Source organism: Salmo salar, chromosome ssa18 (genome assembly GCF_905237065.1).
Source record: "Salmo salar chromosome ssa18, Ssal_v3.1, whole genome shotgun sequence".
Classification (NCBI taxonomy): Eukaryota; Metazoa; Chordata; class Actinopteri; order Salmoniformes; family Salmonidae; genus Salmo; species Salmo salar.
Window position 1 is genome coordinate 29,197,881 of NC_059459.1, and position 23,082 is coordinate 29,220,962.

The 23,082-nt window shown below is 45.2% G+C and overlaps 1 protein-coding gene across 1 annotated transcript; it reads right to left on the reverse strand.

The window, feature by feature from the left end:
• Positions 1 to 768: 768 nt before the first annotated feature.
• LOC106577197 (catechol O-methyltransferase domain-containing protein 1) lies at positions 769 to 9,372 on the reverse strand. The gene is made up of 7 exons (XM_014155087.2): positions 9,215 to 9,372; positions 6,843 to 6,964; positions 3,062 to 3,167; positions 2,779 to 2,897; positions 2,208 to 2,262; positions 1,988 to 2,121; positions 769 to 1,067 (listed from the first exon to the last, which is right to left on the reverse strand). The coding sequence occupies exons 1-7, from the start codon at positions 9,267 to 9,269 to the stop codon at positions 915 to 917; spliced, it is 744 nt and encodes a 247-aa protein (XP_014010562.1). The 5' UTR covers positions 9,270 to 9,372; the 3' UTR covers positions 769 to 914.
• Between the last annotated feature and the right edge of the window lie 13,710 nt (positions 9,373 to 23,082).

Consider the following 23,082-nt stretch of genomic DNA (forward strand, 5'->3'; position numbering starts at 1 on the left):
GTGACCACTGCTGTACTTGAAATGTAGTTAGGAAAGTTCAGTCAGTAAGGCTGGTCTGAATGGATCGTCATTTCATTCATCTTGTAAACTCTATAATTCACATTGCTTGCTTCCTATCTCACTAGTCAGCATAGCAGGAATTTGTATGTTAGTGTTTTTATTGACACCTCATCAGGATAGCCTTACGTCTCTCTTCCTCTTTACTATTAGCAAGCGGGTGGAATGTCCTTCGCCTATTAACTTCCGCCAATGAGCATGGCACACTAAGGCATTTCCACCATGCATGCTGATTAACCTATGGACTCACTCGTGCAATAATCACTTCCCTTTCTGTCAACCAATGGGCATAAATCCAGGGGAATATGTCAGCTCACCCCTTGTGTCTCACTTGATATTTTGGAGCAAAAGTCTTCCAAAGACCTCCCACCTCTCCACCAGCATGTAACCTGGAGAGCCGTCATCGGATCCCTCTTCTCCCAGCTGGAGGGTTTCGATGCCAGCTGTCCAGCATAGGGCAATCTGTTATCAGCATCTGGTTCTGTGGAGCATTCCTCTGAGACGAGGCCTACCCCAAAACTACCATATGGTATTCTGTTGTCATTCAGTTAAGCCTGTACTCAATTGAAATCTAATAAAAAGGATTTTAGTCCCACCCTGAAAAAATATAATCTCTGGGAGTCAAAGGTAGTAATTTAGCTCTTACTGAGACAGAGGCTGGCATGCTTTCGAATTTCAAGTAGAAACTGAATCTCACTCGTACACGTACAGTACTTGTTGAAAATAACATCTATTTATTCCAGCCCTTCATGTTTACCACATCTCAAAAAAATCCCCAATAAATCACAGTGGGTTTGGAGTAAGCATGCATTAAGCATGAGTCATCACGGGTTAGTATGAGTTAGCATGGGTTATTGTTAGCGTTTGATGGCCAGGGTGAGTCCGTCGCCCACAGTGAGCATGCTCAGATCGATCCTCTGGTCTGTGTGGAGTTTCTTGTTGAGCTTGTCCAGAGCCTGGGAGGTCAGGTCATCAGGAGCAGGGTCCACCACTTTACCACTCCAGAGTACCTGGGGGGAGAAGGTGGGGGGGATCAGAGATACAAGTGAGGTGTTCTGTGGTCAGAAGGTCAGAAAGACAGGTGAAGGAAGTGTAGTTAGATAGACAGGTGATCAACAGGTCAAGGAAGGGTAATTAGATGGACAGGTGATAGACAGGTCAAGGAAGGGTAATTAGATAGACAGGTGATAGACAGGTCAAGGAAGAGTAATTAGATAGACAGGTGATAGACAGGTCAAGGAAGAGTAATTAGATGGACAGGTGAAGACAGGTCAAGGAAGGGTAATTAGATAGACAGGCGATAGACAGGTCAAGGAAAGGTAATTAGATAGACAGGTCAAGGAAAGGTAATTAGATAGACAGATGATAGACAGGTGAAGGAAGTGTAATTAGATAGACAGGTGATAGACAGGTGAAGGAAAGGTAATTAGATAGACAGGTGATAGACAGGTCAAGGAAGGGTAATTATAGACAGGTGATAGACAGGTCTAGGAAAGGTAATTAGATAGACAGGTGATAGACAGGTGAAGGAAGTGTAATTAGATAGACAGGTGATAAACAGGTCAAGGAAGGGTAATTAGGTGGACAGGTTTTAGACAGGTCAATGAAGGGTAATTAGGTGGACAGGTGTAGACAGATCAAGGAAGGGTAATTAGGTGGACAGGTATTGGACAGGTCAAGGAAGGGTAATCAGATAGACAGATTAGAGGAGTGAGGTGAAGGGGAGACAGGTGAGGAGAGAGGCTTAAACTGAGGACAGAGGTGATAGGTTGCCATCTTTCTCTGTGTTTTATATGTAGGCCTATCTTTTCATGCATCTTTACCTCAGTTAGCTTATTAGATCAAATCGATTGCATGCTGGCATTATTCAAATCATTTTCAAAATCACGACTCGCTTGTAGGAATACAATTTTGGGCATAGGCTACTCACATTATCGATGGCAATGATGCCCCCTTGTCTCACAAGCTCAAGAGACTTCTCATAATATCTGTCATAGTTCCGTTTATCCGCATCGATGAACACAAAGTCATATGTTCCAGCTTCCCCAGCAGCTATCAACTCATCTAGGACAAACAAAAGATCACGTTGAAAAGGATTGACCCGTTTCACAACGGATTCGTGTTCGGGTTCTTTAAAATCAGTCACCTACCCAGTGTTTTTATACACATTTGAAGACGGACATTAATTTTATCCTCGACTCCGGCCTAGAAAAGAGAAAGGTAGTTAGTTACATGTCTTTCATTGTCTAGGCATTTGTACTGTTAAGTCCATTGAGATGTTTCAATGTGCTTTAAATTACATTTTGACTTGATTTCGAGTTTAGATGGTTTGAAGCAGACAATAGCAACCATTTTCTGTCACAATGGTTGACCTGTGTTGTGTACAGTAGTATTTCTACTGTTGGGGTTTGGAGGGGGCATTAAGTTCATTGTAGGGATTCTCTGCTGCTAGGCTTTGCACCTTTCGTAGACACTTTCTTCTGAGCAGACGGCCTCACTACTCCACCCACAGCACTTTGTGAAGTCTGACTGAGATGTTAGATACTGAATATGCTGTATTGAAGCTTTTGGGGAGACAATCAATGTTTCTGAATTCCAATGAGTTGAATGGGCTTAGATGTTGTATTGGGGTTGAATACTGGACAAACAGATCTAATTCCTGTCTAGAGGAATATTGGAGCAAGTAAACTAGCTGAACGACAAGCGGAATCTTGACCTGACCTCTTTAAAGAAAGGTTTAGCAATGTTCACGTATTCGTCGTCTATTTCACATGCTACCACTTGACCCTTCTCTGGTACAACCAATGCCATGTTCAGGGTGTTGTACCCCGTGTACATCCCTGGAGAGAAGGAAAATATTAACATTAGTCTCTTCTGATATTAGAATGAGGGCAGATAATTCAGAATTAGTGAATGTTGAAAAGATTGGCACAATGAAATATATTCCAAATAATATAGTAACATTAAATGTTTTCAGTATTAAGCTTGTTTTATCATTACATACCAATTTCAATGGTTTTGCTGGCATTGATCAGTTTGGCCAGATTAGCCATCAGTTGTGCTTGTTCACTAGCAACCAGCATGATGCTCCATGGGTCCTCAAGGGTTTTCTGCAACATGAAGGAAGGAGAATTTTTGTTTTATTTAACCTTTATTTAACTAGGTGAATCAGTTAAGAACAAATTCAATGACGGCCTATCAAAAGGCAAAAGGCCTCCTGTGGGGACGGGGGCTGGGATTAATGTTTTATTTTTTTGTAGTTTTTTTTAAATATAGGACAAAACACACATCACGACAAGAGAGACAACACAACACTGCATACAGAGAGACCTAAGACAACAACATAGGAAGGCAGCAACACATGACAACACAGCATAGTAGCAACACAACATGAAAACAACATGGTAGCAACACAACATGGTAGTAGCACAAAACATGGTACAAACATTATTGGCAAAGACAACAGCACAAAGGGCAAGAAGTTAAAGACAAAAATACATCACGCAAAGCAGCCACAACTGTCAGTAAGAGTGTCCATGATTGAGTCTTTGAATGAAGAGATTGAGATAAAACTGTCTAGTTTGAGTGTTTGTTGCAGCTCGTTCCAGTCGCTAGCTGCAGCGAACTGAAAGACGAGCGACCCAGGGATTTGTGTGCTTCGGGGATCTTTAACAGAATGTGACTGGCAGATTGGGTGTTGTATGTGGTGGATGAGGGTTGCAGTAGATATCTCCGATAGGGGGAGTGAGGCTTAAGATGGTTTTATAAATAAGCATCAACCAGTGGGTCTTGCGACGGGTATACAGAGATGACCAGTTTACAGAGGAGTATAGAGTGCAGTGATGTGTCCTATAAGGAGCATTGGTGGCACATCTGATGGCCGAATGGTAAAGAACATCTAGCGAGAGCACCCTTACCTGCCGATCTAGAAATGACATCTCCATAATCTAGCATGGGTAGGATGGTCATCTGAATCAGGGTTAGTTTGGCAGCTGGGGTGAAAGAGGAGCGATTACGATAGAGGAAACAAAGTCTAGATTTAACTTTAGCCTGCAGTTGTGATTTGTGCTGAGAGAAGGACAGTGTACCGTCTTGCCATACAAAGGGAAGCACAGCCGCGAGACTACAAAGGGAAGCACAGCCGCGAGCTGCCCAGTGACACGAGCCTACCAGACAAGCTAAATCACTTCTATGCTCGCTTCGAGGCAAGCAACACTGAGGCATGCATGAGAGCATCAGCTGTTCCAGACGACTGTGTGATCACACTCTCTGTAGCCGACGTGAGTGAGACCTTTAAACAGGTCAACATACACAAGGCTGTGGGGCCAGATGGATTACCAGGACGTGTGCTCTGGGCATGTGCAGACCAACTGGCAGGTGTCTTCACTGACATTTTCAACATGTCCCTGATTGAGTCTGTAATACCAACATGCTTCAAGCAGACGACCATAGTCCCTGTGCCCAAGAACACAAAGGAAACCTGCCTAAATGACTACAGACCCGTAGCACTCACGTCCGTAGCTATGAACTGCTTTGAAAGGCTGGTAATGGCTCACATCAACACCATTATCCCAGAAACCCTAGACCCACTCCAATTTGCATACCGCCCAAACAGATCCACAGATGATGCAATCTCTATTGCACTCCACACTGCCATTTCCCACCTGGACAAAATGAACACCTATGTGAGAATGCTATTCATTGACTACAGCTCAGCGTTCAACACCATAGTACCCTCAAAGCTCATCACTAAGCTAAGGAACCTGGGACTAACCACCTCCCTCTGCAACTGGATCCTGGACTTCCTGACGGGCCGCCCCCAGGCGGTGAGGGTAGGTAGCAACACATCTGCCACGCTGATCCTCAACACTGGAGCTCCCCAGGGGTGCGTGCTCAGTCCCCTCCTGTACTACCTGTTCACCAACGACTGCATGGCCAGGCACGACTGCAACACCATCATTAAGTTTGCTGACGACACAACAGTGGTAGGCCTGATCATTGACAACGACGAGACAGACTATAGGGAGGAGGTCAGAGACCTGGCCGGGTGGTGCCAGAATAACAACCTATCCCTCAACGTAACCAAGACCAAGGAGATGATTGTGGACTACAGGAAAAGGAGCACCGAGCACGTCCCCATTCTCATCGACGGGGCTGTAGTGGACCAGGTTGAGAGCTTCAAATTCCTTGGTGTCCACATCAACAAGAAACTAGAATGGTCCAAACACACCAAGACAGTTGTTAAGAGGGCACGACAAAGCCTTTTCCCCCTCAAGAAACGAAAAAGATTTTGATCCTCAAAAGGTTCTACAGCTGCAACATCGAGAGCATCCTGACTGGTTGCATCACTGCCTGGTACGGCAATTGCTCGGCTTCCGACCGCAAGGCACTTCAGAGGGTAGTGCGTACGGCCCAGTACATCACTGGGGCAAAGTTGCCTGCCATCCAGGACCTCTACACCAGGCGGTGTCAGAGGAAGGCCCTAGAAATTGTCAAAGACCCCAGCCACCCCAGTCATAGACTGTTCTCTATACTACCGCATGGCAAGCGGTACCGGAGTGCCAAGTCTAGGACAAAAAGGCAGTTTTTACCCCCAAGCAATAAGACTCCTGAACAGGTAACCAAATGGTTACCTGGACTATTTGCATTGTGTGCCCCCCCCCCAACCCCTCTTTTACGCTGCTGCTACTCTCTGTTTATCTTAAATGCATAGTCACTTTAACTATACATTCATGTACATACTACCTCAATTGGCCCGACCAACCAGTGCTCCCTCACCTTGGCTAACCGGGCTATCTGCACTGTGTCCCACCACCCGCCAACCCCTCTTTTTACGCTACTGCTACTCTCTGTTCATCATATATGCATAGTCACTTTAACCATTCCCACATGTACATACTACCTCAATAGGCCTGACTAACCGGTGACTGTATATAGCATTGCTACTCTTATTTTCAAATGTCTTTTTACTGTTGTTTTATTTCTTTACTTACCTACACACACACACACACACACACACACACACACACACACACACACACACACACACACACACACACACACACACACACACACACACACACACACACACACATACACACATACCTTTTTTTTCTCGCACTATTGGTTAGAGCCTGTAAGTAAGCATTTCACTGTAAGGTCTACACCTGTTGTATTCGGCGCACGTGACAAATAAACTTTGATTTGATTTGATTTGACCTTTGTTTTGGAGGTGTTCAGAACAAGTTTAAGGGCTGAGAAAGCTTGTTGGACACTAAGAAAGCTTTGTTATAGAGCGTTTAACACAAAATTTGATTTCAGACATTGACAAAAAAAGACTAAAACATTACATTTTTATGACATAATCTAATCAAACATTGTGATTACGCCGTGTTGCTGCAGCTTCTCAGCACAGTGTTTGTATAGTACTGTGCTGACCTCTAGTGGTTACAGTAGCCTATTTAACTGTCATGATAATGTAGAAAACCAGTATCTCTCTGTATCTATCTGGTTTGTATGTATAGTACATTCCTGCTTTTCATCTCATAAACACCCTGGTTCTACCTAAGTCTTACCAGTCCAACCCCAACCCTAGTTTCATGTCCTCATCCCGGTTCAACCCTAACACTAGCCTCAACCTCAACCCTAACCCTGGCTCTAACCCAGTCCAGTCTTACCAGTCCAACCCCAACCCTAGTTTCATGTCCTCATCCCGGTTCACCCCTAACACTAGCCTCAAAAACAACCACAAGCCTAACCCTGGCTCTAACCCAGTCCAGCCTTACCAGTCTGAGTTTGGTCATGACAGGATGTTCTCTCAGTGAGTTGTTCACGACATACTGCAGCACTGGGTCGTTCTTCCCTCCACTGTGGCTCTTACCTGGCAGGGCAGATCCTATTCCTGTGCCTGACCAAAAACACATCAGTTACAAATTTAGTTTTGCATGGTCATTTTAAAGGTCATTTTGATTGTCAGCCCCAAAGCCGTGTTCGCAGCCATGGCAAATATTGATTACAGCGTGTTCAGGATTTAGCAAGTTAACCTTTGTAAAGAATTCTTTACTGTCAACATCAGGATAAGAAATTGCAGTGCTTAAAGATGTTAAAAACATGGATATTCTCTGAGTCTGTGCCCTTGTTTGGCCTGTAAGGAAAAAACAGAATGGTGTGGGCTTACTGGTCAAAAACAGCTGATTTTGCCAGCTCAGCCAATGAGATGTGCATGCACTTGGATATTCAAATGATCTACCAACTCAGAGTTCCATGTGGGGACAAGCTGCTCTGGCTGCCCCAGATGTCCAGCATGCAGACTTGCCTTTGCAGCTTGTAAACCACGTTGTGTGGAGGCTCTGTTTTGCCACTCTTTGTTGTTGGCTAGCCGTCTATCTATGTTTGCAGCGATTGCTAGCATGCTAACTAAGTGTTACTTAACAGCCAACTCTTATTAACCACATCATTTGAAAAGGTGACTGGCGAGATAGTTGTTGCAATCCTTGGGCCTCATTTATAACTATTGCGTAAATTGCACGCTAAACTTGGTGCATGGCATACATATGTATGTTTCGTGTTTACTAATCAGGCCCATCCTGAAACTGTGTGCGTATCAACAAGCATTAAACCCCTGCCTGAAAATGCCCATCGTTCACCTTTTATTGTGACAATAACGCCCTTATTTCCTGTATAATTTGGAACTAGGCCAAGGCATTTTTCTAAAGGAAATAGCAATAGCGAACTTGATCAAATGTCTTTGTAGGTGATGGCAGAATGTTAAACCTTTGCAGTGGCATTTGCTGTAGGCCGTGGCTATCTGACAGACAAAAAGTTTATGTAAGACAACAACAAAGGCAAATAGCTGTGTCCCTGTAAACAGATGTTTGAATTCAATAGGACCTATTGTTTTGCGTTTACTTTTTCTCCAACCTACACTGCTGCACAGTGCGAATTCTAGAACATTGTCTACTCACAGTGATGGCCATAACTTACACACTTCAATGCAAAATGTCATATGTCTGTTCACCTGTCAAATTCTACTGTATGTTATAAACCAGCTTTCTTTCTGGTGCATAGAGCAAAATACTTGAATTACTGGCATATATATGTAATAGGCCCAGTTAAATGAGAGATGTGCATGTTAATTGTTTGTAGTCTGTGGCTACTTCGGGAATATGAACCCATCATGGCCCAAGTAGTTTAAGAATTTATTCTGCAATGATTCTGAAAATATGTATTATATGTATAAACGCAATATTGTCTACTTGATAAATGTGAAATTAGAGTATTCAGACGAAAGCTTCAGAAGTAACCTACAACCATCTGTGCCACTGTTAATAAACTGTGCTCTGGATCTGAGGACTGGATCAGATGGTTTAGAGCAAAATAGACTTGTTGATTTACTACTATGAAGTGGGTGCAATTAAATGAGATATGGGACAAATAGTATACAGTACTTGTTCTAGGTCTATGTGCTAGCAACCTGGTGAGTATGAAACCATCACAGAAGCGGTGAGGAATTTATTATGCATTGATCATGGAAATTAAATAAATAATAGCCTAGAAAATAGATGCCTATTTCTAATTATGTTAAAATGCTAAGAGAAACGAAATAGATTTTCTCTCTTCTCACTAATGGCAAATGATTGCATCTTATTAACTTGTTTATTGTTATGAACAAGCGTGTCCAGTATATCCCCCATATGCACATCACACTAATCTACTTACCTGCTTGCAATGCAAAACTTCAACCACTAGAAAGTACATACACAGTCTAAAGTTTGCTGGAAGGTGAGCACATTTTCAAGTCAAGTTCAGTTTTTATAAATTCAAACTTTTGTGTGAAATTGGTGCACGCAGATCTTGGGGTATATTCTGTATGTATGTAAATGTTTATAAATGAGGCCCCTGAGCCTAAGTCTCCCCCCTAGTCAGCAGGTACTGTAGCCTAGTGGTTAGAGCCGAAAGGTTGCTGGATCGAATCCCCGTGCTGACAAGGTAAAAATCTATCATTCTGCCCCTGAACAAGGCAGTTAACCCACTGTTCCCCGGTAGGCTGTCATTGTAAATAAGAATTTGTTCTTAACTGACTTGCCTAGTTAAACAAAGGTTAAATAAAAACATTTGCCTCCTCTCTAATGGAAAAATTGCATAGCGAGATATTTACCTGTTAGTGCAAGAACAAGCTGAATGCAGAAACACATCTTGATGTCTGGAGCCATTTTGGAAGTGTGTCTATTCAGCTATATAGTGTGAACACCAAAGAGACTGTATTGAGGGAATGTGGGTCTACAATTTATACAGAGTGGATGGGAAAGTCCACTGGCCTCCATGTGTGTTTGTTTTGGACTATCCTTTTAGGGTGAGGGACAATATATCGACCACTCTGTATGTAGATGTTTCACAAGAAAACTTTCCTCACAATGTGTTTTCCAGACACCACCCCATGATCCCCATGATGTAACAGTGGAGTTTCCAAGGTGTCAGCCATAGGGAACCACTGTTTAAAGCTCACTGTATGCAGTACAGAGGGTCAAATAATACATACAAATACTAGATGTGTAACGCAGACACTGGGAGTTAGGAAGCAAGTACAGGGGGCGAATTTTATAATAAATAGAACAATCCAAAACAAGAGTTTAGCATCTGGACATGAGAAAGATAACTAATACTGCCTGGGGAAACAGCCAAAGGGAATGACAGATATAGTGGAGGTAATCAGAAGTGATGGAGTCCAGGTGAGTCTCATCCTCATGAGACTCACCTGGGTTGTGCAAACCCACAGTTTCATCAGCTGTCCGGGTGGCTGGTCTCAGATGATTCCACAGGTGAAGAAGCCAGATGTGGAGGTCCTGGACTGGCGTGGTTACACATGGTCTGCTGGTTGGACGTACTGCCGGTGCGCATAATGATGGTGGCAGGTGTGCATAATAATAAGTAAACTGGCGACAATGAGTGCCAGAGAGTGGGAGCAGGAGTAAATGTGAAAAGATGTACCATGCATTGCCCCCCCGGTGGAATCACATTGGGGTTGAGTATGAGCAACACTGTTCAGTCAAACTGGGCAGAAAGCCCAGTTAAGGATCGGAACCTTTTTTCAATTTCCGGCTAAAATACCAAAATCTAACTGCCTGTAGCTCAGGACCTGAAGCAAGGATATGCATATTCTTGATACTGTGGGCGAGCGGTTTGCTGATGTCAACGTTGTAAACAGAGTGCCCCATGGAGGCGGTGGGGTTATGGTATGGGCAGGCATGGAGAATGAACACAAATGCATTTTATCAATGGCAATTTGAATGCACAGAGATATCGTGACGAGATCAAGGAGATGTGTCGCACTGCATGAGGCAAATATTGGTCACACCAGATACTGACTGGTTTTCTGATCCACACCTGTAACTTTTTTGTTAAGGTATCAAATCAAATCACATTTTATTTGTCACATGCGCCGAATACAACAAGTGCTTACTTACAAGCCCTTAACCAACAATGCCGTTTTAAGACAATACCTACAAAAAAGTGCTGTAGCAGAGAGAACAGCCTATGACAAGGGTGGCTGGAGTCTGACCATTTTGAGGGCCTTCCTCTGACTCCGCCTGGTATAGAGGTCCTGGATGGCAGGAAGCTTGGCCCCAGTGATATACTGGGCCGTACGCACTGCCCTCTGTAGTGCCTTGCGGTCGGAGGCCGAGCAGTTTCCATACCAGGCAGTGATGCAACCCGTCAGGATGGTCTCGATTGGGCCACTGTAAAACCTTTTGAGGATCTGAGGAACCACGCCAAATCTTTTCAGTCTCCTGAGGGGTAATAGGTTTTGTCGTGTCCTCTTCACGACTTTCTTGGTGTGCTTGGACCATGTTAGTTTGTTGGTGATGTGGAAGCCAAGGAACTTGAAGCTACCCTTACCCTTCAGGAAGTCCAGGATCCAGTTGCAGAGGGAGGCGTTCAGTCCCAGGGTACTTAGCTTAGTGATCAGATTTGAAGGCATTATGGTGTTGAATGCTGAGCTGTAGTCAATGAATAGCGTTCTCACTGTAGGTGTTCCTTTTGTCCAGGTGTGAAAGGGCAGTGTAGAGTGCAACAGAGATTGCATCATCTGTGGATCTGTTGGTGTGGTATGCAGATTGGACTGGGTCTAGGGTTTCTGGGATAATGATGTTGATGTGAGCCATGACCAGCCTTTCAAAGCATTTCATGGCTACAGACGTGAGTGCTACGGGTTGGTAAACATTTAGGCAGGTTACAATAGTGTTCTTTGGGACAGGAACTATGGTGGTCTGCTTGAAACATGTTGGTAATACAGACTCAGATACGGATAGGTTGAAAATGTCAGTGAAGACACTTGCCAGTTGGTCAGCGCATGCTCGGAGTACACGTCCTGGTAATCCGTCTGGCCCTGCGGCCTTGTGAATGTTGACCTGTTTAAAGGTCTTACTCACATCGGATGCGGAGAGCGTGATCATACAGTCGTCAGGAACAACTGATGCTCTCATGCATGTTTTAGTGTTACTTGTCTCTAAGCGAGCATAGAAGTTATTTAGCTCGTCTGGTACGCTGGTGTCACTGGGCAGCTCTCGGCTGTGCTTCCCTTCGTAGTCTGTAATAGTTTGCAAGCCCTGCCACATCCGACGAGCATTGGAGCCGGTGTAGTGACCAACATATGCATATCTGTATTCCCAGTCATGTGAAATCCATAGATTAGGGCCTAATACATTTATTTCAATTCTTTGATTTCCTTATATGAACTGAAACTCAATATGTTGCATTTATATTTTTGTTCAATATAAAGGGCTCAACCATGAGTCTCTGCCATGCTTTGGGGAAATAGGATGCGGGCGAAGGGGAAATTTATTTTGAATTCAACCTAGTGCTGTTGGAATTCACCTAGCTTCTACATAGAGGAGAAACTCTGACAAATTCTATATGTGATGCCATCTTATCAGGTGAAATACAGCACAGTTTGTAAGAATAGCTGGAAACAACTGCTCTTCAAATAGCATTTATTGCTCAGCACATTCAGGCGTGATCAAATCACATTATCAACCATTCTCATTATCATCCCTATGTACATTTTCATCCATTGGTCAGAAGTAAATAGATACAGCAAAATAGAGCTTTTGATTTGTTACATTCAATATTACAGTACATTTCTCTTGCAGGAGTGTATCCAAAAGCACACCTATGCATCGGTTTGTAACACATTCCATGATAAAATTATACGATAAAACTGGGGGAGACATAAATACAATTTCAGAATGTGGGAGGGGGACATATTTTAAGGCGAAGCAGTTCTCATATTGCTTTAAAGGCTTGCACTAACCATGCAGTTTTACAGAAAACCTCTACTGACCTCTAAATCTAGTCATTCTAAAAAGAGGTTAAGTCCCAAGTTTTAGGTTTAGCTTGCTTCTCTGCGATTGGCTCAGCAGCTTGTCCTATTCGCAGTTTTGTCATCTTTGCTCTCTCCATCACTTCCTGTAAAGCAGTTCTCGTCTATTTAAAATTGCTCTTGTTCTGTTATCTTCTCATCAACTGTCTGATCTTTCAAACCCACGGCTGATACATCCTGTTCTTTCACTGGTGATGTCTTTGTAATAGATATCTCAACATGTTCAGGTTTTAACTCAGAGGCCTTGGACTTCACGCTCTCTGTCTTTGGGGTTCCATCTTTGGGATCTGTAACATTCTCAGGCTCTTTGTCCATACTTTCATCTGGTTTCTCCTGAGTTGCGTTGCTTTCTGGCACCTCCCTGTGGGAGTCCTTGCTCTCTGCAACTGCAGGAATCTGTTTCTCTGGTGGTGTGATTCTCTTAGCTTTGTCACCACCTCCTGTCGTTTCACTCTCTTCCATAGAGGTGGTCGTTGATTCTGGGGTGAGGGTTGAGTCTGGTTTAGGGGTGGTCGTTGATTCTGGGGTGAGGGTTGAGTCTGGTTTAGGGGTGGTCGTTGATTCTGGGGTGAGGGTTGAGCATGGTTTAGGGGTGGTCGTTGATTCTGGGGTGAGGGTTGAGTCTGGTTTACGTGATATTTCCTCTTTAGGGGTGATGGTTGGGTCTGGTTTTGGGGAAGTCTCTTCTTTAGGGTTGACTGCTGGTTTTGGAGAAGTTTCTACTTTCGGGGTGACTGCTGGTTCTGGTTTTGGGGAAGTTTCTACTGTAGGGGTGACTGCTAGTTCTGGTTTTGGGGAAGTTTCTTCTTCAGGGGTGACTGCTAGATCTGGTTTTGGGGAAGTTTCTAATTTAGTGGTGACTGCTGGTTCTGGTTTTGGGGAAGTTTCTTCTTTAGTGGTGACTGCTAGTTCTGGTTTAAGGGATGTCTCCTCTTTAAGGGCGACAGTTGGCTCTGGTTGCGGGGTTGTTTCTTCTTTAGAAGTGACAGTGGGGTCTGGTTTTTGGGAAATGTCTGCCTTATGGGTGACTGCTGGTTCTGATTTTGGGGAAGTTTCTTCTTTAGGGGTGACTGCTGATTCAGGTTTAGGGGAAGTTTCTTCTTTAGGGGTGACTGCTGGTTCTGGTTTTGGGGAAGATTCTACTTTAGGGGTGACTGCTAGTTCTAGTTTCGGGGAAGTTTCTACTTTAGGGGTGATTGCTGGTTCTGGTTTTGGGGAAGTTTCTTCTTTAGGGGTGACTACAACTTCTGGTTTTGGGTAAGTTTCTTCTTTAGGGGTGACTGCTAGATCTGGTTTTGGGGAAGTTTCTAATTTAGCGGTGACAGCTGGTTCTGGTTTTGGGGAAGTTTCTGCTTTAGTGGTGACAGCTGGATCTGGTTTTGGGGAAGTTTCTTCTTTAGGGGTGACTGTTAGTTCTGGTTGTGGGGAAGTTTCTAATTTAGTGGTGACTGCTGGTTCTGGTTTTGGGAAAGTTTCTGCTTTAGTGGTGACAGGTTTGTCCGGTTTAGGGGATGTCTCTTCTTTAGGGGTGACGGTTGGCTCCTGTTGTGGGGATGTCTCCTCTTTAGCGGTGACAGTTTGGTCTGGTTTTGTGGTTGTTTCATCTTCAGGGGTGACTGCTGGTTCTGGTTTAGGGGATGTGTCCTCTTTAGGGGCAACAGTGTGGTACGGTTTAGGGGATGTTTCATCTTTAAGGGTAACATTAGGGTCCGGTTTAGGGGATGTCTCTTCTTTAGGGGTTACGGTTGGCTCTTTTTGTGGGGATATCTCCTCTTTAGCGGTGACAGATTGATCCGGTTGTGGGGATGTTTCTTCTTTAGCGGTGACAGTGGGTTCCGGTTTAAGGGATGCCTCTTCTTTATGGGTGACAGTTGGCTCTGGATACAGGGTTGTTTCTTCTTTAGGAGTCACATTGGGGTCCGATTTAGGGGATGTCTCAGATTCTTTCCCTTTTTCCTCACCCATTGAGACATCTTTTGTGACCTTTTCACTGCCATTCTGTTCATTCTGCACAACACTTTTTACACTATCATCCTTGCTGCTCACTTCTGGCTCTGTCGGACCCACCTCCTTTTTAGAAGTCTTTTGCACAGGCTCTTCCTTACACTCACTTGTTGTGCTGAGAATTCTGTCTGGCATTTTATCTCCTACTGTTTTCTCATCTTGTGTTGTTTTTACACCAGAATCATCAGGTGACTTCACCTGCTCCACTGTCTCCTTGGTTGAACTGCTCTTCAGCTCTGCAGTGATATCAGGGGATTCCATGTCCTTCTCTGTGGGCTCAGGGAAATCCTCTTCTTGTATTGTCACAGCACTCTCTGCCTCTTGAGGTTGGTCTGACTCTCTGTGCTCTTTCTGATCAGGTTTCTGCTCCAGTGTTGGGGCACTCTGCTCTGTCAGATCTACCTTTTTTCTCTCTTTGATGGGACTTCCTTTTGGGCTATCTTGTTGTTGCTCTGTTGAGGCACTCTCCTCTTTCAGATCTACCTCCATCTTCTCTTTTAAAGGGCTTAGTTTTTTTCTCTCCTCTGACACCTTTTTGGGTTCTTTGGAGATGTCCTCTGTGGGGACCTGAAGTTCACCCTTTTCTGAACTTCCTGTTTTGCTATCCTCTGACTCTGAAGTTTTGGGTTCTGTTGAGGTGTCACCATTCATGGGAACCTCTGGTTGGGATTCGCCATGTTTTGGGGTGTCATCTTTTTCTAATGTCTCCTTTATCTCGCTGTCTAGCTTCTCTGTTGTGTCTAGTTTTTCCTTCTCTCCCTCACTGGTGGCCTCAGCTGATTTGACTTGACTTTGTGTATTTTCACCTCTGTCAATGTCCTCTGTCTTTTTGATTGCATCTGGCTCACCCCCCTTTTCCTCCTCTCTTTCATCATCTTCCTCCTCTCCATTTTCTCCCTCGCTTGGGCTAACTCCATCTCCATTTACCTCGACCTCTGCTGATGTTACCATCTGCTGTCTCTTAGACTCTTCCTCCTGTTCACCCTCTTCCTCTGGGTCGTCCACTTCAACATCCACTTTACCTCTATCTTTCTCTTTCTCCTCATCCACCTCTTCCCCACTCCTCCTCTCAGCTTTGTCACTCTCTTCTCCCTGCTTCTGTCTCAACTCGTCTCCCTCTCCCCCGTCCGTCTCCTCGGAGCCTGTCTCCTCAATCTCAGACATCTCCATGTCTCTGGTGGTCTCAGTGATGATCTCCTCAACAAACTTGTACTGGGGCTCAGACCTGCGTGTGGGCCCTCCCTGCCGGGCCAGGTAAGGCAGGGTGTAGACGGGGGACTGGCGGTAGATGCAGGGCATGGAGATGTGGGTGTCAGAGATGGTGTACAGACGGGACTCCTCACCCTCCAGGAGTTTCCTATAGGGAGGCAGAGAGATGTGTTATTACCGTCATGACTATAATATGGATATCTCCCAATGTGTTAGCCTCATAAATGCCAGACTGATCACCATGTCAGCTCGTGAGAACAGTGTGTGTGGATATGTCTGAATATCCATATTATGATTATAGTATCATCTGTGTTGTGATATGGTCTATGTTCATTTGATGTTAAACATGACATCAAACTATTTCAATTAAATGTCTACTGTTTCATTTCTTCACTATTGACTGTGTTTTGTAATAATCTTTCACCATCTCTATGACACTTTGCACAGTTTTGTTCCAACATAGCACTAAGTTGAATCAGATGTGTTAGCGCTGGGCTAGAATAAAATGTCCACACATCGGTTATCCTCAGAAATAGATCCAGGAACACATAAACTATATGGTATTTTCCTCAGTCAATGATTTTATATATGGGAGAGATGGAGTTGATGTCCCTTACCTGTAAGAGAGAATCTCCACATCCAAAGCCATTTTGACATTCAGCAGGTCCTTGTACTCTCTCAGGTAGCCAGACATGTCTAGTTTAGCATTGGTCACCTCATTCTCCAGCTGCCTGATAGTGTCCTGGACAGAAAAGCACACAAGTAGTGTCAATAATAGGGTCAACCAGCCACTTTGGTTGGTATGACAACAAGGAGAAATTAAGGGGAGAAATAGTGTTCTACCCCTATAGGCCTATATGAGGAAATTATATTCCAATAATGATACAGTTCACATGGGGCCTATATTTGTGGCCTACACCTACAACATAGCCCTGAATACAAATATGAATCATAAAAATGTGTTTGTTTACTTACAATTGTTAGAGGTACAAAATAAACCACAGTCTACCTGGTAATGAATCATTTCCGCATAGTGACGCTCCTCCAGGTCTTGCAGTTGTTTTTCCAGGGCCTCTCTGATTCCTTTCCCACATTCCAGTTCAATTGTTTTCCCCTGCAGGCGCCTTCTATTCTCCTGGATCTCCTGCTGGGTCGCCTTCAACGCCTCTCTGTTGCTCTCTGCCGCTTTGGTTAACTTTGCGAACTGGACACGGAAGCCCTCCTCGGCCTGCTGAATGTTGGAGTGACCTTCTAACTGCACACGGATGTCCCGGAGAGCCTCTGTGATGTCAGGTTTGCCAAAGTCATGCGCCTTGACCGTTACTTGAGCCTCTTGGATCTGGGCCACCATTTCTGATATCTCGTCCTCATGGTTCTTCTTCAGGAAGTGGATCTCGTCCACCAGAGACTGCGCTTTCTTGTCCAACTGAAGTTTGGCGAGGTATGCATCGTTGGCGTCCTTTTTCAGCACAAGGATGCCGTTCTCTGCATCCGAGCGGTCACGTGCCTCCTGCTCGTACTTGTCTCTCAAGGTGAGGAAATCTTCCTCCAGGTTCTGATGCTCTATCTCGATTTGACGCTTCTGAAGGGTGATGTCATGAACTAGGTTCCTCAGGTCCATAAGTTCCAGCTCGTGCTCCTGGGCCAGAGACGCAGGGGACTGTGCCTTTAGTTTGATTTCCTCGATTTCCCTCTCAAACAATTCATTTTGATGCTCCAATTGACGCACCTTCTCTATGAATCCGGCGAAACGGTCGTTCAGCCCATGGAGCAGTTCTTTCTCATTCATTTTCGTCAACACCCCGGTAAATGGGTCTGAAAAATTTAAACGGCTCTCCAAAGATCTCGGAACGGATCCGAATTCACTCTTCAGCGTCGTCGCATATCCTCTGTTCATGTATGCGGTAGTCGACTCAAAGCCAACGGTCCTGGATGCAGAGGGGGATCCAGTCAGTTTGGGTTGATAGCAGCAATACTCAGCTTGAGCTCCCCTATGCGGAGAACCTGAATGATAGTCCATTCTGTGGCTCATATTGCCTCAGTATACTAAGCTGTGTTGGTGTGCAGGCTAAGCAACCTTTTATACCCGCTCTGTCTGCTCGCGCTGCAGAATGGAACTGTCCATAGTGCTGAAAATGTATAGAATCAGCTGTAGGCTTGACTGTCTGCCAACGCGTGCTTCCTCACCTGTGTTCTCTCTCTCTCCGTCTCTCTCTCTCCCTCATCGTTTTGTCTCAGACTGCATTGACGCAAAATTACAAGTCATTTGTCTTCAATACATTGTCAGGTTTTCAGACTATTGTTTAATCTATTTCCTTGTTATATTTTTATATATATATATTTTTATATTATAGAAAGGGGTTGCAGATTCTGGTTTGGCTGAATGTGCTTGCCTTGTAATTGAACTGTATATTACTGTATATAAGAGGTTGTAAAGCTAGTGTAAAATAGTCATTTAAGAATGACCCTAAGCCTAGACATAACTGCTCTCAATTCTCAGTCAAGCAGCACTTTTAAAGGGCATTTCAAACACTTTTCAACCTCACATTCATCATCTCCAGCACCAAACCAGTGAAAATTAGGTTGAAAATGGGTGGAGTTGCCCTTTAATCTCACAACGTTTTACAAATGTCTACATGAGGAAAACACATGGGTCTGCTTGGCTTGGCGGAGACAGGCTGGCTGAAAAGGGTTGGCCTGGATGTGTTCCAGTGATACAGCATTCATTTACACCTCACAGTATACGGTAGGTTGCTCATAGAAATCAATTATGTATTTCAGTGAATAATGTGAATATGTTATCAGAATATGATATTTACTCTCTTGATCAGACATGAAAACCTCTACAGAGAGAGATTAGTAAATAGAAAATGTGACTGAACAATGTCTCAGCAAAGACCTTTTTTATTGTAAAATAGTGTATCATCACTAAAATAAGCACTACATTAACTCCATGTCACATGATAGATGTATGTTGGTTAAGGATACACAGTGATTCACATTTGTTAACACATTTCATAGGCAACGTTTTTATAATTTTGGGGTATATGTAACCGCTAACTGCCCTCACCCCACCCCCTATACAAAACAAGTGTTGAGAAAGTGCTTTTAGATCAGGTGAAAGTCACTCAGTAGATACACTGACTGTACAAAACATTAGGAACACCTTCCTAATATTGCGATGCATTCAATTCATCAGGGCATGGACTCTACAAGGTATTGAAAGCATTCCACAGGGATGCTGGCCCATGTTGATTCCAATGCTTCTCACAGTTTTGTCACTGTCAAGTTGTCTGAATCTCATTTGGGTGGTGGACCCATTCTTGATACGCATGGGAAACTGTTGAGCGTGAATAACCCAACAGCGTTGCAGTTCTTGACAAACTCAAACCGGTGCTCCTGGTACCTACTACCATACCCCGTTGAAAGGCACTTAAATATTTTGTCTTGCCCATTCACCCTCTGCATGGCACACACACAATCCATGTCTCAATTGTCTCAAGGCTTAAAAATCCTTCTTTAACCTGTCTCCTCCCCTTCATCTACACTGTTTGAAGTGGAATTAACAAATGACATCAATAAGGGATCATAGTTTTCATGTGGATTCACCTGGTCAATCTATGTCATGGAAAGTAGAGGAGTTCCTAATGTTTTGTAAACTCAGTGTATATAGACTGAATGAAAATATAAATGCAACATGCAAGAATTTCAAACAAGTTACTTAGTTACAGTTCATAGAGGGAAATCAGTCAATTTAAATAAATCACCTAGGCCCTAAATCTATGGATTTCACAAGATTGGGAATACAGCTATGCATCTGTTGGCCACAGAAAAGTAGGGCTGTGGATCAGAAAAGCAGTGTCTGGTGTGACCACCATTTGCCTCATGCAGCGTGACACATCTCCTTCACATAGAGTTGATCAGGCTGTTGATTGTGGCCTGTGGAATGTTGTCGCACTCCTCTTCAATGGCTGTGCGGAGTTGCTGGATATTGGCGCAAACTGGAACACGCTGTCGTACAAGTCGATCCAGAGCATCCCAAACATGCTCAATGGTTGGCATGTCTGGTGGGTATGCAGGCCATGGAAGAACTGGGACATTTTTAGTTTCCAGAAATTGTGTACAGATCCTTGCGACATGGGGCCATGCATTATCATGCTGAAACATGAGGTGATGAATGGCACGATATTGGGCCTCAGGATGTCATCAAGGTATCTCTGTGCATTCAAATTCCCAAAATAAAATGCAATTGTGTTTGTTGTCATCCGTAGCTTATGCCTGCCCATACCATAACCACACCACCACCATGGGGCTCTCTGTTCACACCATTGACATGAGCAAACCACTTGCCCTCACGACACAGTACACGCTGTTTGCCGTGTGCCCGGTACGGTTGAAACCTGGATTTATCCGTGAAGATTCCACTTCTGCAGAGTGCCAGCAGCCTTCTAAGGTGAGCATTTAACCACTGAAGTCGAATACAACGCCAGACTGCAGTCAGGTCAAGACCTTGGTGAGGACGACAAGTACGTAGATGAGCTTCCCTGAGACTGTTTCTGACAGTTTGTGCAGAAAGTCTTCGGTTGTGCAAACCCACAGTTTCATCAGCTGTCCGGGTGGCTGGTCTCAGACGATCCCGCAGGTGAAAAAAACAGATGTGCAGGTCCTGGTCTGGCATGGTTACACGTGGTTGTCACGTCCTAACCCCTGTTAGATGTCATTTTCTATAGTAAAGTAGGTCAGGGCGTGACAGGGGGTGTTTTGGGTGGTTTTCTATGTTTTCTATTTCTATGTTTAAGTTCTAGTTTTTCTGTTTCTATGTTGTTTTTTTGTGGTTGTACTCCAATTGGAGGCAGCTGGTCCTCGTTGCCTCTAATTGGAGATCATATATAAGTTGGGTTTTTTTCTATTGTGTTTGTGGGTAGTTGTTTTCCGTTTTGTTGTCTGCTGCCTGACGGAACTGTTTTGCTGTCGTTTTAGTTTCTTTGTAAAAGTGTTAAGTTTTGATTAAAAGAATAATCATGAGCACTCAACACGCCGCGCTTTGTCGCCCTCTATACGACGCACATTACAGACCTTCCCACCATTATTGGATCAAGCAGCGTGCCCAGGCAGAAATGGACACCTGGTCACATAAGGAATGGATGGAAAGGAGAAACTGGACTTGGGGCCAGGTAATAGAGATATCGGAGCCTACCGGGGAAGAACGAGAGGCAGCCACAAAACATTTTTTTTGGGGGGGGCACACGGGTAGTTTGGCTGGGCCAGGGACTGAGACCTGAGCCAACTCCCCGTGCTTATTGTGGTGAGCCTGTGCCTGCTCCTTGCACTCTCCCTTCAGTGCGCCTCCATAGCCCAGTACGTCCTGTGCCTGCTCCTCGCACTCTCCCTCCAGTGCGCCTCCATAGCCCAGTGCGTCCTGTGCCTGCTCCTCGCACTCTCCCTCCAGTGCGCCTCCATAGCCCAGTACGTCCTGTGCCTGCTCCTCGCACTCTCCCTCCAGTGCGCCTCCATAGCCCAGTGCATCCTGTGCCTGCTCCTCGCACTCTTCCTCCAGTGCGCCTCCATAGCCCAGTAAGTCCTGTGCCTGCTCCTCGCACTCTCCCTCCAGTGCGTCTCTCCAGTCCGGTGAGACCTGTTTCAGCTCCACGAGTAAAGCCTCCAGTGATAATCTATGGTCCGAAGCCTGTAGAGATGATCCATGGCACCAAGCCTGTAGAGATGATCCGTGGCACGAAGCCTCTAGTGATGATCCATGGCCCGGAACCTGTAGGGATGTTCCATGGCCTGGAGCCTGTTGGGATTATCCATGGTCCGGAGCCTGTAGGGATCATCCATGGCAAGAAGCCTGTAGGGATGATCCATGGCCCGGAGCCTGCAGAGATGATCCATGGCACGAAGCCTCCAGTGATGATCCATGGCATGGAACCTGTATTGATGATCCATGGCATGGAGCCTGCAGCAACGGTCCCTAGTCCGGAGCCTTCAGCGACGTTTTTCAGTCCGGAGCCTCCAGCGACGCTCCCCAGTCCGGAGCCTCCAGCGACGCTCCCCAGTCCGGAGCCTCCAGCGACGCTCCCCAGACCGGATCCTCCAGCGACACGCCCCAGACCGGATCCTCCAGCGACGCGCCCCAGACCGGATCCTCCAGCGACGTGCCCCAGACCGGAGCCTCCAGCGACGCGCCCCAGGCCGGAGCCTCCAGCGACGCGCCCCAGACCGGAGCCTCCAGCGACGCGCCCCAGACCGGAACATCCAGCGACGTCCTGTGCCTGCAGCCAAGAACCTCCAGCGGCGGCCTGCAGCCCAGAACCTCCAGCGGCGGCCTGCAGCCCAGAACCTCCAGCGGCGGCCTGCAGCCCAGAACCTCTAGCGGCGGCCTGCAGCCCAGAACCTCCAGCGGCGGCCTGCAGCAAAGATCCTCCAGCGGCGGCCTGCAGCACAGAGCTTCCGGCGATGATCTACAGTCCGGTTCCTCCTCCGACGATCCACGTTCCGGTGTTACAGAAGCAGAGGGATCTGTGGGCGGAGCGGGGGTTACGCCCCGAACCGGAGCCACCTCCGCTGCTGGAGGATCTGCTGGATGGTAAGGTTCTGGGTGCTGCACTAGAACCGCCATAGACAATTGTCACCCTCACTTTTTGTTTTGTGGTTTCTTTATTTTTTTTGCATTCAGATTATGCACCTTTGGGAGGGTACTATCACATCCTGACCCTTGTCAGATGTCATTTTCTATAGTAAAGTAGGTCAGGGCGTGACAGAAAACAACCCAAAACACCCCCTGTTTTCTATTTCTATGTTTAAGTTCTAGTTTTTCTGTTTCTATGTTGTTTTTTTTGTGTTGATCTCCAATTGGAGGCAGCTGGTCCTCATTGCCTCTAATTGGAGATCATATTTAAGTTGGGGTTTTTTCTATTGTGTTTGTGGGAAGTTGTTTTCCGTTTTGTTGTCTGCTGCCTGACGGAACTGTTTTGCTGTCGTTTTAGTTTCTTTCTAAAAGTGTTTAGTTTTCATTAAAAGAATAATCATGAGCACTCAACACGCCGTGCCTTGGTCCCCACTATATGACGCACGTTACAGTGGTCTGCAGTTGTTGGGCCAGTTGGAGGTACTGCCAAATTCCCCAAAACGATGTTGGAGGCGGCTTAGGGTAAATAAATTAACATTCAATTATCTGGCAACAGCTCTGGTGGACATTCCTGCAGTCAGCATGTCAATTGCACGCTCCAAAAAACTTGAGACATCTGTGGCATTGAGGTGTGTGAGCTCAACTGTGAATGGTCCTGGCGTACCAAGAAAAAGTGTCAAGGGAAGCCAGTTTGGATTTGGCTTCCCTCCTATCACATCACATCGAGAGCAATACATCTTTGACAAAACAACTTGTTGTTGTGGCTAGCTAGCTAAAATTGACCCTTTCCTAAATTAGCCACGGA